Here is a 16,771-nt window from a genome sequence, read left to right on the forward strand (position 1 = left end):
AATCACTCGCTCCTGTTAGTATTCTAGTAGCTCATCATGCAATCCCAGTTCTTCCTTTACACTGCTTTTTTATTTTCGTTTCAGAAACTGGTAAAGACGGGTGAGAATAACTGGTCGCTGGCCGAGCTAGTACATGCTGTGGTACTGCTGGCTCATTACCACGCACTGGCAAGCTTTGTGTTTGGTAGTGGCATAAATCCAGAGAGAGAGCCAGATACCTCAAATGGGTTCCACTCGGTGGTGAAAAACAAGTTCTGCATTTGTGACCTTGCCAACGACAACATAGAAAACACATGTCTTACAAGTAACAATGTTGAGGTCAGTGGGCAATTAATGTTTTTCCTTTAGTCTAAGCTCATTTGTAAAACGGTCTCTTTCCTTATACCAGAGGTTCCCAAATGCAGTCCTCAAGGAGTACAGGTTTTAAGTATACCCCTGATTGAGCACAGGTGATTTAATCAAAAATGATTGGTCCACCTATGCTAATGAGAGGATAGCCTTAACCTGCAGTTAGTGCTCATTGAGACCTCGTTCAGGGTGCCAGAGACAGGAGGTGGGGGCGCGCGTCTGTGTGTGCGCGCATCAGTCTGCTGGGCGATGTGTGCACATCATCCCAGCAGATCTTTTCAAGCTTCCAGGAGGCGGGGCGACAGACATCAGCTTGGGGATGGGTGTTGCACTGTTGAAATCATTCTCAAGAATGATTTAATTGGCTGCCGAAGTACCAGACGCTGCTTCAGCTTGAAAAAACAACTTGAGTTGTTTATTGAAACTGTAGCAAGCGTCAACTCCGAGCTTCGGTGATGGTAGCTGCTACCCTGACAACCGATATTAACTTTACATACTTTGTTTCGAACGTAAGCACGCGCATGTAGCGAAGCAGGAACCCTGAACGAGGACTGGATTTGGGAACCACTGCCTTAGACCAGGGGCGCGCAAACTTTTTTTGCTGCGCTCCCCCCTCCCTGCTCCTTTTCGTTCTGAGCCCCTCCTCCTTACCTCGTGCAGCGTCAAATGACGCCGCAGGGTCACATCACATGACCCACAGCGTCATTTGATGCGTGTCACGTCACATGAACCCACGGTATCATTTGACGCCGCGTTGCCATGGACACGAGTGACGCCGGCAGAGTCCGGGTACGTGTTATCTATTGTTCAGGTTTTGTATGTACAAAGCATGCAAAATATACAATTTCATAACAATTTATCCCTTGGGCAGCTCACTTTGAGCTCCTACAATGTAAATGAAAGTGACTGGACTACACCATTATTGAATGGTATCGCCATGTCAATAGGTACACATTGTCAGTGAAGCAGTCAATAGCGTTTATATTTTCTTATTGTATTTTATTAACTTCATCTTAACAGGGGGTGTCTCCATTGCTGTGTCTTTACTAGCCAGCAGCATAGGTGTTAATATCTTTGGAAACCTGACTTGCTTGGTTGACAAAAATGTGTACTTGCAATAAAGTTGGCAGAACGTCGGCCATTACTGGTATTCTCAATGGAAATTGCCCATGCTTGGAACATATTTGGACTCCTGATTACACACTTGAAGAGATCTGTCAGATTGTGGCAGCTCTGTTCACTTTAATGGCATCTATAAAAAAAACCTCATGTTGGTTTACAACCTTCAATGCATTTACCTGACTCCTCTGGTATTTGCTTCCTACGCGTTAAGTTTGCATTTGATTCCTTAGTAAAAACCTTCTTTTTTTTTTTTTGTTGCAGCAGCATACGGACTATGAAAGTGAGTTAGAGGCTCTAATGGAAAGGATGAAAAAACTCCAAGAAGAAAGAGAAGAGGAGGAAGAAGCATCCCAGGAAGAAATGGCAACACGCTTTGAAAAAGAAAAGAAAGAAAGTCTTCTGGTCATCTCCGGAGGTAAAAACGTCTTCCTTTATTCCAGTTTTACTTAGCTGCTTCTTCATATATTTTACAAGGTCAAACCGATGCTTGGTCTAATCATTTAAAAGCATTTGCTGGGGGGGGGAAGGGGGGGGGAGTAATAGTGTCCTTGCGGTTAAGACACTGGTCTGTGAGGTGGGTGAACCAACTTCATGTCCCCGTGCTAGTTCCTTTATAACATGTAACATATAAAAAGTTTTTATTCTTTTCCCATCTCATTGTACCTTAAGGTATGTATCATATTATGGAATACTTTAAACGGGGTGTTTCTCTCTGAGTGAATGTCAGTAGTGCTATAGGGAGAAAAATATTGCTATAATTCTGATGCCTCGTTAGATGTAGTCTGGTTGCATTGAAAAATTGGCTCCAGTGGGTTGGCAATCGCCGTGTTTACCAAGTCGTGCTATGCCACCATTTAGGAAACCTGAGCCGCTGTGTCTTTTCAGGCATGACCCCTCAACCTGCTATTCGCTTCAGTTCACTCGTGTTAGTGGATGAAATGTTGGTATGGCATTATTAGAGGAGAGATCATGACTGTGTGTGTGTGTGTGTGTGTGTGTGTGTGTGTGTGTGTGTACGGTCTTCTCAAGATGGAACTGGTTATTTCTAAACCATTTAGCTGACACCCTAGCTCAGAGCAGTGTTGACTGATCACATTGCCGATATGTTTTTACATACACATTGAACATCAAAATTGCAGACAACAGAGACTACTTCACAAGGACATAAATAAAACTTCTCCCATTATTGTTGGCCCAAATGACAAAAGCTGACCCTCTGACAGAGTTAAAATTGGTGACTGTGATGATCTGTGAAGCTATTAGGTTTATAGCACTTACAATAACAAAATCTCTAAAGATTACAACTTCATCTCACTAGCTACAGTATATAGCCACTGACTATGGAGTGTGAGAGTCTAGGTCAGTGGTTTTCAACCTTTTTTTTTTTTCTTCTCCCGGGGCACCCCCAACCACGGTGCTCAGTTGCTGTGGCACGCCTACAATAGGAGAGGGTCACAAATAACATAGGGCAGAGACTGTCACGAGACAAAGACAGTCAGAGGGGGCAGAAAGTCACAGTAAACACACACAACATGACAAAAATACACACAGGACAGAGACACACGGCCTCACCTCTACTGCTCATGCTGCCTCCTCTGTTTGCCACACCCCACAGGCTCCTGACACCACCTCCTGATTGGCTGCATTACCCAGCAGCAGCCAATCAGGATAGAGGAAACTGCCCTGCTCTGGGAGATTGGGGAAATCCCGTGGCACCCTTTCGATCCTCTCTCGGAACCCCAGAGTGCCGCGGAACCCAGGTGGGGAAACACTGGTCTAGGTGATGGTGATAATGATCAGAAAGGCCTTGCAAAGAAACGGGGTGATGGATAAAAGTAAAATGTGGATCTCGGATGGTAGGAACTCAACCAAAGGGATTTAATAGGACTGGAGAGATACAAAGGGCAGAGGGGGGTCAGTGCCAGAAAATATTACAGGATGGAGATGTTGCCATCAGTGATGGAGAGATTTGTGCAGTAACATTTTTAAATGAATTGTATTGGAGAAGGTTGTGAGGTCAGTAAATCTTAGCATAGTTAGATTACATATGGCTATAATTTCCAACTAGATGGCAGTCGTGACATTTCTCTTATTGGTATTCTAATATATATATATATATATATATATATATATAATCTCAAATATGGCAATCAAATATCCCAGTTCGGATATTGTGAATAATACATTTTTAATTGACTAAGTAAAGTTTGACTTGTCCAGCAGGGGTGCTCAACTCCAGTCCTCAAGCCCCCCCAACAGGTCACGTTATAAGGATATCCCAGCTTTAACACAGGTGAAGCTGTGATATGTGCTGAAGCAGGGACTGATTGAGCCACCTGTGATGAAGCTGGCAAATCCTTAACCCAAGCTGCTGTTGTGGCCTTGAGGTCTGGAGTTAAGCACACCTGTTCTATAGTAATCCCATCTCATTTTATCCCTGACCAAATATAGTGCTGCAGTGTACTTTGCACAGTTCATAGAATTTGCCAGCCTCAAGTGGTCTTACAGTGTAACGTTTGATGCTCGTGGCACTGGGACATTAACGGCCATATTTACAAAGCCGTACCGAGCCATGAGACACCATTCAAGTAGGGTGTCAAATAAACCCCAAATCTTATACTAACCCATTAATAAGATGCAGTACCGCCTACCTGTATGTTAAAGTGAACTAATGACCTTGACAGCGTTAATGGGTTAAGTCATGTTGCGTTCAAAAATAAAAAAATAGACATAGGTAAGTATTTGAAATCGTGTCAGTGTAAGGTTTCCTCCACCCAACAGCAACTTCATCAGATGTAAGCATCGCGCCTCTAATCAGGTAAAGGTGTAGGGGAGGGAAAGCGTTCCGAAGCCACAGTAAATAAACATCCCCAAGATTTAAAGCCCCTTTGTTGACCACTCCCTTTTACTCTGTGGTCTGGAATGTGTGACCTACATGATGGCCACTGGGCAGCTTCTCGCCTTTGATCCAGTAGTAATGGTGCAGTACTTCAAAAATCACTGCTACTCAACCTCTCACCCACAGCTATGAACCGCCATCCTCTCACCTACAGCGTCCTATGAACCTCCATTTTTAACGTCCTCAAAATGCTGCCACAAGTGAGGTGACGATTTCTTGGGCTGCTTTAACCCGTGTACTTCCAAGGGTCAGCAGCGCAATTGGTTCCCCTTTGTGCTGCGCGGTATAGCACTGTGAAAAGACTGCACAGTCATCCAAAATATGAAGTCCTTTTCTTTGTAGGTTTCTTCATCAAATGGATGCTGATGTTTAAATCACATTTGCACTTGTGTGTTTAGCCACAGAAACCTGAAAGAAGTTAGCATTCATAAGAAAAACTCTCCACGCCAAAGGTGGCATCAGCTGAGGGCCGATGTCACGATGCACGTTTCTTCCCTTTCTAAATTATGTTTTGATTGGTTAATGAAGCAGAGAATGCATGGAGCATCCCTCGTGATTCTTATATTAACAACTGATCGTTACCAGCTAGCGAAGGCCATATGGCATTCTTTTTTTTAAAAGCTTGTGAGGAGCCGTCTGAGAATTAACATCAAGGTCAGATGCAGTCAGCAGTGTGGTAATTAACTGCATGGAAGGTAGTTACACAATATAGCCACCTGCCTCTTCAGGAATAAACGACACTCTTTATAGATAAAGGAACTTTATTTGCTTAGTAACACATTGTTAGAGCTCTACAGAAATGCTTAGCTACTACAGATACTAGCCTCATTTCAGCCAGATTGTCTGCCTGCCTAGACACTAATCCATATAATAGACATTTCTGTAACATCTTAAACCAGTAGTTTAACTTCTAGTAACTGGAAATCTTACTAAGTGAGGCTAAAGTATTCTCTCTCATTAATTGAATTGCTTTTTTACCTGTAACTTATTGGCATTGATAGGGTATGTATTTCTGAACACATCTTGTTCCGTACATTATGCCCTTTTGACTGGAATAAAAAGGGCTGTGATTCTGGTGTAAGAATGGAGATACAGGCATACCCCGCATTAACGTACGCAATGGGACCGGAGCATGTATGTAAAGCGAAAATGTACTTAAAGTGAAGCACTCCCTTTTTCCCACTTATCGATGCATGTACTGTACTGCAATCGTCATATACTTGCATAACTGATGTAAATAATGCATGTGTAACAGGCTCTATAGTCTCCCCGCTTGCGCACATCTTCGGTACAGGTAGGGAGCCGGTATTGCTGTTCAGGACGTGCTGACAGGTGCATGCGTGAGCTGCCGTTTGCCTATTGGGCGATATGTACTTACTTGCGAGTGTACTTAAAGTGAGTGTCCTTAAACCGGGGTATGCCTGTACTCTGTTTTTGGTACAATTCAGTTTAGTAAGGGAGTTGTTTGAAGCCAGTGTTACTTTTAGGCAAACGGTGAGCTACCTAGACTTGCATTCAATCACAAATGTATATGTACTCTGTAGACCTCAAAAGAAATGCAGATGTAAGAGCGAATAGGGCACACACCAGTGTGGGCACTGGGTGACATGCACACAGAAGTACAAATTTAGAGAATAATATTCTTTTAATATATGTTTACTGTGCGAGTAATTAGTAGTATCGGTGTATAAGCAATATGAAGAGAACTATGTAATAACTGATTGTCACTGATTTCATGTGAGTGTTGCATTAGGCTGCGCTTATAGCGACAGCGACACAACGTCACGTCAAAACAAATTCATTGCCGCCGTCGCAAGCGCTTATAGTAAGCGCAACGCGATGGAGCAACGGCTTGGTCGTGATCGCTGGAATTCAGCTCAATTTGAGTTTCCAGCGACCGTAGTCTGCTGCCGCGAAGCCGGCACTAAAAGCGCAGCCTAATGCAACACCCACATGAAATCAGTTATTACATAGTCCTCTTCATATTGCTTATACACCCATACTACTAGTTACTCGCACAGTGAACATATATTAAAAGAATATTATTCTCTATAAGCGCAGCCTTAGACTCCCCTTGTTCATGGTTATGTCATTACCTTTTGTATTTGTTTGCATGCTTATCCGTATTTCTTTGTAACTATGTTCGGTGTTATGAAATCTCTGTACCCCCATTGGGGAATATGTTGGTGCTTTACGAATAAACGATATGTAGCATATTTTTATACTGTGAACAAGCAACACTACTGTACTCGTACATCAGTCCAGAGAATGGTTTTACGTATGAGTCTGCCTACATTTATGGGAATGTTGAGCTATACCTTTTCAACGCACACGGTTTGTTTACCGAGCTGTTTGATATCAGATCAGAGCCAAACCTTGTTTTAGCTACATTTTTATGACTGACAAATATTGTGTGCTACGAAATATGAAAGCTTCACCTTTGAAACCGCATACAGTTTTTTTTTAATGCATTTTCCTGGTGTTAGACAGGGGTGTCTGAGCTTGGAGAACGAGTCTAACGCACTGATAAGTCGTCTTCGTCCCGTAATCAGATTCTTCAATTCTCTTTCTTTGTATTTTTTTTCACCTTGACAGCTATGGAGTATATACGGTACGGTACGACTGTGTACAGAAGTAGGAAAACATACCGTTTTTGTTTAATTACATTACCGGCGTAATGCCAGTTTGCTGGCTTCCATATTGTCAGAGCTAGCCTGCTGGAACAGACTGCCAAATCCTTTTGTACCAATGCATACTTTTTATTTAGGGTTTTATTCAATAAGCCCTAACAAGATCAACCACGCTGCCAAAAATTTCTATTCAAGTCAAACTTGAAGTTACATAACATGCTTACAAGTCAAGTTTTGTTGAATAATCCTTCAAACTTTGTACCTCCTCTCAGCTTTCGATGATGATGTGGTTTCAGTGTCAAATGCTTTGCGTTATATTGAAGACCCTGGGTTCGGGTACAAAGATTTTGCGAGGCGTGGAGAAGAACATCTGCCTACATTCCGAGCTCAGGTATTTCAGCCCTATTACAAATTGGCGTTATCCCTGTACTGAAGGCCTTTAGGTACACTTTAGGTGCTACATGGTATGTGTATATACTCTCTTGTGCAGCAGTCAAAGATGATATATTGTAAATGAAGTAAACGTATGATTGTTCTTGCTGGAGCTGGTGTCATAATGCAATTGACTCCTACAAATCCGTTTAATATGATTCTGTGAGCTACATAGGGAACTATTCAGTGAACTATGAAAATTGACAATATTGCGTATCCCATTCATTAAAGACTTCTCGCAAGTCTAAACCGTGCTATAACTTCTTTTTCTTTTCATCGGTTTTGTATTGGCTTTTCAAATTCACGCGATATATGTCAATATGTACTGTATATAAATGAGCGAATCTCGCAAAATGTATTCAATATTTATATTCGATAAACGGCAATGACCTGCAATATTGGAATTGACAAAATTTTGCAGATTTTTAACGCCTTTAGGCAGGCAATATGGATGACCTACATGTGCAGTATATACAAGTAAAAGAAAGCAGATGATGTTTAAAAGCACATCAATACACATTTTGCATGGGCGGGGTTAAAGGTGCAATATTCAAATTAAATTAAACAAATGTAGGTGATCTGTTTAATAGGTGAAACCTAAATGATAACACTAAAATCAATGGTAACATTTGCCGAATTTTATTTTTGATTCCATTTACACAGGCTGACTTGTCATGAAAACTGTACACAAATTAGATATTTGAGTTGTATTGATATATAGATATATAACTATATATATATATATATATATATATATATATATATATATCTATATCATACAACATATACAACAAGGGAATTGGGTGCTCGAAGGGTTAATATGGAAAAACTTTAAAGACCAGTGAGGTGAGTGGTGCACTGCCTAATAATCGTTTCAAAGCGCGTAATAGATTTAAAGTGAAATATTGGGTAATAAACGCAAATCCTGAGACAAGGTAACTGCAGATGTGCTGCTTGTCAGAGGCGGTGGCTCCACATCGCAGGACTGTATACAAAATAGAAGGAAGAGAGCGGACAACCATTAATAGTGTTGTAGATATACAATTGTAATTGGCAGCTCATGTAAAGGGGGGCAACTGTTGCATGTACAAGAAGTGTAAAATATATCATCATTGATCTATCACACTTTGCTTGTCCTCCGTGGCGTCCAAATCAGTCAGAAGGCGTCCGCCATCAGATTTCCACTCTGTGGGGGGGAGCTTCGAAGTGCCGGCAAACTTCGTAGCAAACCGCAGTCTTGGTTGTTTCAATGTCCACACGCACAGCTACAGTGTAGTAAGATGAAAGGCGTGCCTGCACCTTGGTGACAGCAAGCACACTCTCTTGTGGATAAATTTGCTTAAGCTCAAGTGCTCACCGGCTAGGGAGTTCCTCCGCTGAGCGGTAGCTGAGATGGTACTCTCTGCAAGCTCAATGCATCACGGGAATAGCCGGACCAGGTGATTGATAGATATAATAATATCACAAATAAAAACAGTGAGGCAATAGACAATCCCACGCGTTTCATGGCGTACCTCATGCCACTTCATCAGGGAATATTAGCCTCTCTCACCCTCAGTCTTATACCTCTTCTGATGACATCTGATTGGTTAGAAAATTTGATACACCAGATTCTAATCGGCTGAGCTGATGAATTAGGCAAAACTAGTAGAGGGGAGGGGAGTGGAGTGACATAGGTTAGTGGTGATTGGGTAAAAAGCATATGCAACATAATTCATAACAAAAAATAGTTAACACATAAAATACACAAAAATAAACTGAATAATAGTGTAAATTTCAATGAATACATATGAAATAATCTGTATGGTATGGCTGTACCCGTGTATATATCTCTAACTATCACTATCTGAGATAAACTTGCAGTTTAATGAATAGAATAACAACAAAAGCAGGGCGATAAATCTGATAGAAAAAAACCCTGTATGTGCAGCTAACACATCAGTCAAAGAAACAATAAATGCAGGGTCTCTTCCAACGAAGATGGAACAAAAAGCTTAACTTAGTCTTGTGGTAGATTTATCATGTATTTCATGCTTCTCTTTTTTTTGAAGCAGGGGGTCTCCCGAGCTGAGCTGCGTTGATTTCAACTCTGGAAACCCCCTGCTTCCTGAGATACCTATCTCCGTTGGTGATGCCGGTATCTCTGGCAAGTTTAACAGTCCTGGTCACGCGGGACAATAGGAAGCCGCACCGGAGATAGTATCATGGCTTAAATAAAGTTATTATCCCTATTTGCATTTAAACACAGGCATTATGTTAGGCACACATGATCCCCCTCTGCAGGTACCAGCACCCCTCCCGAGGTAAGTATCTCCGGAAGCAAGGGGCCCCAGGAGCTGAAATGAACACCATTCAGCACCAGAGACCCCCTGCTTCAATCCTGGAATAAAAAATAAAGCAGCTATTTAGAATGACATTTTTAAGGAACAAGGGGGAAACAACGTTTCAGATCCAACTCGGACCTTCCATCAAATACGATATGACAGAAAAAAGCACATATTTTAAAGCCAAATTTGACGCTAAAACACGGGAACAGGAAATTACACGTGTGTGTGTGTGTGTGTGTGTGTGTGTGTACACGCGTCTATCATTCTGAAATGAACAAATGAATATATAAACTTGGTTATATCCGGTGCAATATCAGATATGATGTAGCTGAAAGTCCAGGGCCGGCTTCATGGTGGCGCCATCGTACCGAGCTCCCCGTGCTGTTCCCCACAACAGTTAAAGTAATTGCGTGGGGAGACCACAAGGCTTCTGTAAGTGCCTCCATCAAGCCGGCATCTCTTTATCTCTGTGACATCGTGGCGTCACATTGCCGTGACAGTGACACCGCGACATCACTGAGATGAGCAGGTAAGAGGCTCCACGCTCTGCCCCGGCACCAACCCCCACTACATTTCAAGCCGGCTCTGGCTGAAAGCTACATGAACTTCAAAATATCCCAGTCACTGCTATTGGAGCAGGCAGCAGAGTGCTCCGGAGCAGCGTCACTGAAACGCAGCTCTGTCTGCAAACCTGGAAAATGTAACAACACTAAACTCCTATAGCTCCACCTACATGTAACAGTGCTTAACCTCACATTATTTGCTTTAGTGCATTCTGTGGTATGTTAACATGCATTAAGGACTAGAGTTAAAGTCTTGTTACATGGTCTATATCACGAAGCTCTATTATAACCTAACACTGACGAGGTTAGTGAATTTAAGCCTAAAATCAATTAGATACTGAAGCAGAATGTTAGTGAGGTCAGTCAGGGAATGGTTCCAGCACACACAGAATAGAAACATTCCTGCTGGAATGGTAGGTAAGATGATGCTTGCCATGTATTTTAAAAGCGCGCGCACACACACACACACACACACACACACACACACACATTCTCAACCTTTTCTCTCGATACCTCCATTCATAATGCTCAGTTGCCGTGATACCTACAATAGTGCAGATGTGTGTGATTGTGTGTGTGTACGTACGACAGGAAAGAAATACAGGACTGATGCACAGTACAGACACCAATCCTCACCTTCTTATGCTGCTTCCTCCTCTGCTTGGCCCCCGACCCCCAAGCAAATGCTCCTGATGGGAGGATGGTGGAAACGGCCCAGGCCCCTATCAACTGCCCTGCTTTCTCCCTGCTCTGGGAAAAAAGTTGAAATCCTGCAACACTTTTTTGATCATCCTGCTGCATTCAAAGGCGCCGCCGAACCCCGGTTCAGTGAGGATGTATTAAAGGCTAATGACAGCAGATTTCCATGCTTTGATATTTTTCTGTATTCCTTAGTTAATTGAATTAAATTGACAAAGCGCTTTGACAGCGCGAAATGCATTAGAGGATCTGTTTTTTCTGTAGCTCTGTCTACTTATGCACTAAAATAAAGCATTTTTAATTTTGCAATTAGCCTCCAGCCCTTTATTTTTTCCAGCAGTGCTCCACCATTTTTTTCTACTGTAATTACAATTATATTTACATGCACTTTATTTTTATCATCCCAAACCAACAGGACTACTCTTGGGAAGATCATGGCTTCTCCCTGGTAAACCGACTTTACTCTGACATTGGACATCTTTTAGATGATAAGTTTCGGATGGTCTATAACCTCACTTACAATACTATGGCTACGCACGAGGATGTGGATACCACCATGTTAAGAAGAGCCTTATTTAATTATGTTCACTGTATGTTTGGCATCAGGTATGTATTAGATACACCTACAATTTTTATCACTAACATACAGATTATTCACTAGTCACTTGGGTATAGTCGATTATCGGGTCACGCCCATATGTAATATAATGGATGCTGGCGGGTTTTGCATACTGTTAATCAGCTGTAAAGTCTTTTATCTAGAAGGACCGTAATACGTCTAAAACTATACAACAGAGTACCAAGAATTCTAGACTAGTCTGTTATGTTTTATATTAGAGCAAGTGCTTATTCTGTGAAGCCTAAAGATTGTTACATTTCCCTCTATACACAATCACTGAGTGATGATGATTTAGAGCGACTAATTGGGGTAAATACAGTTGTCACGTATAACACCCAGCTAGCACGCGACCTGCATATGGGACAAGGGTTAATACTGACGCTCGCAAGCACTCCCACTTTTCAGCTCTGCAAAGGTCCGTCAAATGGACAATATCTCCTCTACAAGATCAAGGATTAGTATAGCGCTCACAGACTACCCCACTCTTCACTTTTGCAAAGGTCCCTCAACTGAGTTACAGTATCTCTCCTCAATCTGTCCCAATATACCACTGCCACGAACAGCACACAAGTGAGCACGTGACTTAGACCTGGAGCCAGGGTGTCAATACACACAGCTACTCTAGCCACCCCACCTTTCTCCTCCGCAAGGAACCAGGGAGTTAATATTAACCTCTACTCAATTGCAAATCATAACAATCCACTGCCACCACCTGGGGTATGTCAAGTCAATATTTACAAGGGCCCTAGGTCCCTGTTTATTATAGAATACACTATGCATTTTCACACATCAAAATCAGTTCTAACTAAATGTGCCCGAATCGTAATTACTCTCCCCAGAGCATGCAATGAGTTCATTCAGAGCCCAAAGCGTTACGTATTAAATGTTTTAATATATAAAAATACAGTGCTTAGATTACAGAAAATGTATTACAAAAAACATAGTTACAATACAAGGCAGAACGGCTTCTTAAAATAAAGTGATAAACGTAAAAGAAAATCTATACTATACCAAATAACATAGATTTTCCCCAGAGAGGCCGCTGGCTCAGAACAGGAGGTCTCTCACGTGTTTTATTCAAACCATGCCTCTGGCGAGATCTGATTTTCAAAATCTTTGCCTAGTCTTAAATGCATTCTTTCCTCATGGCACCAGCAAAAGCCCACCCCTTCTGGAGGATGCTTTGAAGCTGTGTAGACCATGTCTATAGAACATAGGGGCTTATGCAGAGAGGAACGTTAAAAAAGTTTAAAATGGCTGTAAAATAGCCACAGATTTGCCGTTAGTGAAGGTGTTATGCAGGGAACGTCGTTATCTCATTTCCGCAAAAAACTGCAAATTGCCAACTTTTCCTGGCTATTTGAAACTCGCCATACTAATGCACATATTGGCGTGTTCCAGCGATTCGGAGCTTCTGGAATACAACGCTATATTAGCATGGCGAGTTTCAGGTTCTCGCCACAAGTTTGGCGAGTTTTACAGCTCTGAAAAATTTTCAAAGCACTTTTAAAAATCGCGCCAATTTCTCCCGAGTTTAAGGATTTCTGGCTAGTTTTTTCTCCAGAAGATGGCGCTATTTCCTTATCTATGCTCTCTGCATGAGCCCCTTAATTAAAACAGTTGACACTTGAGTGGGCACCTTGAGTGGGCTATCCAGGATTGACAGTCCTGACCTGTTTCAAGCCCAGCATTTTGTATTTTGCTAAAACAAGTGTAGCTCATTAACCCCTCATGGACCAAATGGATTACCTACATAATATCTCATGATATCAAGACAACAGTCATAAAATTACAATATGCAAGGAAACCAAAGATGTTACACAAAAGGTGATGACCTTTCAATGTTCCCGTAGGTCGAGGGGAAAAGTTGATATATTGTAGTGTTTGTTCGTATTTAGAGTAGATTTGTTTCGTGGTGCCTGGTGTTTGAGTTATTTCATTGCTCTTGCTGCAGCCCTTGGCAAGATGCCACAAAAGTGAGCGTGGCTTACATTTCCACTTAATTTGTGCTGTTCGGAGATACTGTAGTAAGCTGACCATTTCATGGCTTCATCCAAATCCAGTTTGACATTTTCCCTGTTGTAGCTATCCACTCCTTGACGTAAATTGATTCTCTTGGGGACATGTAAGGCAGTTAGAGAATTTATATGAACCTAATTATTCAGGATTTTTTTTTTTTTTTTTTTTTTTTTTTTTGCAATGTCATATTCATAGATGTAACCTTTCGAGTCTACACGGATCTCTTGTTGAGCGATTGCCAGCAGCAGAGAGTGAAGGGAGATGATCCTTTTACATTTGATCTAATTATTGAATTCATACTTTTTAGCAAGCTCACATTGCACGTATACGTTCAGCTATTATTTTATTGTTGAAAAAGAAAGTGATAAAATGCACAACTATTATCTAAGTGATTTCCAGTGAGAAACAAACCGTTAATAGTGCGGTGACTAAAAATCAAGTATGAAAAACATTACTTGAATAAGTGGAAAAATAAAATGAATCATATATAGCCAGGAGACTGTATCAATAACAGAACCTTAACAATGTGTATATACAGTGGTCTGCAGCTGTTCAGGAGGGATGGCTCAACACCCCTCAGGTACTAGGAGAAAAAGAAAAAACAGCGCACAGCGCTCATGGTGAAATAAGTACATATATTGTGTGCCAATAAATGTGACAGGTGAGTATTGGGCATACATCAAAGCAGTTCTTTTACGCTTTTCATGTAACTCTAACATGGGTTGTACTGCACCGGAGAGGACGATCAGATGGCGTTTCCTGCATCGGAGAAGACGATCGGCTGACACCGCTGGAACTTGGAGTAAATCTGCTGACAAACCCTCCGACACTGCAGGGCGACCCGCACCGAGCAGGGAGAGGACACGACAGACGCGTCTCCGCCAATGTTTAAGTTACGGTTTGCTGCGCAAGGGGTTTTCTTAAAGTTTTTATTCATACCGTTATGGACATGACTACCTGATCATGAGAATCTCCTCCCCCTTCTACATTGGTGGAGACCCATTTGTCGTGTCCTCTCCCTGCTGGGTGCGGGTCGCCCTGCAGTGTCAGAGGGTTTGTCAGCAGATTTACTCCAAGTTCCAGCGGTGTCAGCCGATCGTCTTCTCCGGTGCAGGAAACGCCATCTGATCGTCCTCTCCGGTGCAGTACAACCCATGTTAGTGTTACATGAAATACGTAAAAGAACTGCTTTGATGTATGCCCAATACTCACCTATCACATTGATTGGCACACAATATATGTACTTATTTCACCATGAGCGTTGTGCGCTGTTTTTTCTTTCTCCTATTTTTATTGTTGCGTTATTTGATACTATTCAAAGCTTTGCTGTTGCGTTGGAACTGTATACTGTATGTTGAAGCAATAATAACGCAATAAACACAAATGTATTGCATCCCAGGTATTAGTACCTGTATTATCCTTGTTTCTACGTCAGATATGCAGCATTATTAATAATTGACCTTCACATTGTTGATAGTTATTCATGCATGTTTGTGCATAAGTAAATATTAGTCTCTAAACAATGTATGCACTGTATAATATAATGGACAAAGTAACACCTAATAAAGAATGGAAAGTGCAGAAATCTGATATGAACAGTGACTGCAATTTCACTAATTAGCTTCAGTTGTCCATGACCATTGAGAGAAGATGCAGCGAGCGGCTATGGTTCGTTTGACACAAAACTTGTTGTTCATCAGAGTTCTGCAATAAATACTTAATTAAAATTTGTTTTAAACAAACATAATTGGCAGCCAAGTATAAAGGATTGTTTTTTGAGGACAATGCTTCAAAAACAAATCTATTTCTCACCTAAAATCAATACTTGCATATATGTTGGTGTTATTATTTATGTTCTTGCATTTGTCAATTGCTTTATTCTGTGTGTTTTTTGTTTTTTTGCATCTGATGTGTGTCATTAACGGCAAGTAAAAGTTGACGCGCAATTCGGATGCATTTCTACATTAAAATGGCACGCTTGTCATTTTTTGACATATACATATCAATTGCTTTTGTACGCCACAGACCACCTCCAAACTCCATCTAGCGTCATTTTTTTTCTTGATTAAGAAAATTGTGATGTGCCACGCAACAATGGTTTTTCTAAGTCGATGCACTTACACGCATGAATTGGTTACTCTTCTGTGTGCCATCTTTACAACAAAAAGACTTTAGCGATGATTTATACATAGGTCCCAATGTTTGATGTTACCTTTTAAAAGGGGAAGGGGGCAATGCTGCCTAGTTCTTAAAATCCATCATCATGCCTCACAAATGGTCCTACACCTCTTTTAAAATAAACATTATTATAAACACACTTTTTCAGTGGCTTAAAGGGAAGGTTGGCTCCCAGAAGCCTTCACTGCACAATACTGCAAGGTGAGCTTGTGCCAGACCACATGGCACGAGCAGGAAGGAAGGTCTAGAGAGGGTCAGATCGCTTCAGCAATATAAATCTCCATAGTACACAACACCATTAATACCAAATAATGGTATCAAACTAGAAACCCTTCACCATGTTTTGAATATAATTATTCTATTGCTTTACAATCTTGTATGCTCAACTTAATTTTGGTCTAGGAGGGGACTTCCTGTCTGTCCATGATCATGCGTAGGCTTGAGTAGTCAGTCTACTTTTGGATTCAAATAGTCACTTTTATTGTTTGTTCTGAGTAAAACTGGAGGAGCAAGACGTTCACCAAGTTACTCTGTAGAGAATCGATTTACATACATGAATGTTCTATATACTGATTGTATGCGTTGCTATACACTTAAGGCCTCGGGCATGGCGCCTCGGGCCGCGCTGACCAGCGCTCCTGCTCTGCCTCGCCTGCTCAAACTGGAGCTTTTTTGTGTCCTGGCAGGCGAGACAGTGAGCGTGCTTTGTGGGCGGTGCGTATGCGTGTCGGGAGGCGGATCGGAGGCGAGGCGGGGCTAGTCCCTCGCTCCCATTGGATGTAAGCGGTCAAGTGACCGCTCCTCCGCTTCCCTGAGCGGCAAATTTTAAGTTTGCCTGTCTCTCCAAAATAACCTGAGCCTCCTCACGCATGCGGAAGCGGCTGCTAAAGCTGCGCTCATGACAGATGCATGTAAGTGCATCTGCTCTGCGCGGC

General features: G+C 41.8%; 1 protein-coding gene across 4 annotated transcripts in view; it reads left to right on the forward strand.

Annotated features, from left to right (window-relative positions):
* Positions 1-16,771, forward strand: part of SESN3 (sestrin 3) — a 98,874-nt gene that overhangs the window by 68,267 nt on the left and 13,836 nt on the right. For 2 of the 4 annotated variants that reach the window (XM_075592472.1, XM_075592474.1), the window contains exons 5-8: positions 85-318; positions 1,732-1,885; positions 7,272-7,390; positions 11,436-11,626. In XM_075592472.1, coding sequence (XP_075448587.1) covers positions 85-318; positions 1,732-1,885; positions 7,272-7,390; positions 11,436-11,626 — 698 coding nt within the window. The remainder of the gene's footprint in view (positions 1-84; positions 319-1,731; positions 1,886-7,271; positions 7,391-11,435; positions 11,627-16,771) is intronic. The other 2 variants (XM_075592473.1, XM_075592475.1) reach the window with 1 other exon arrangement.

Source organism: Ascaphus truei, chromosome 3, assembly GCF_040206685.1.
Source record: "Ascaphus truei isolate aAscTru1 chromosome 3, aAscTru1.hap1, whole genome shotgun sequence".
NCBI lineage: Eukaryota > Metazoa > Chordata > Amphibia > Anura > Ascaphidae > Ascaphus > Ascaphus truei.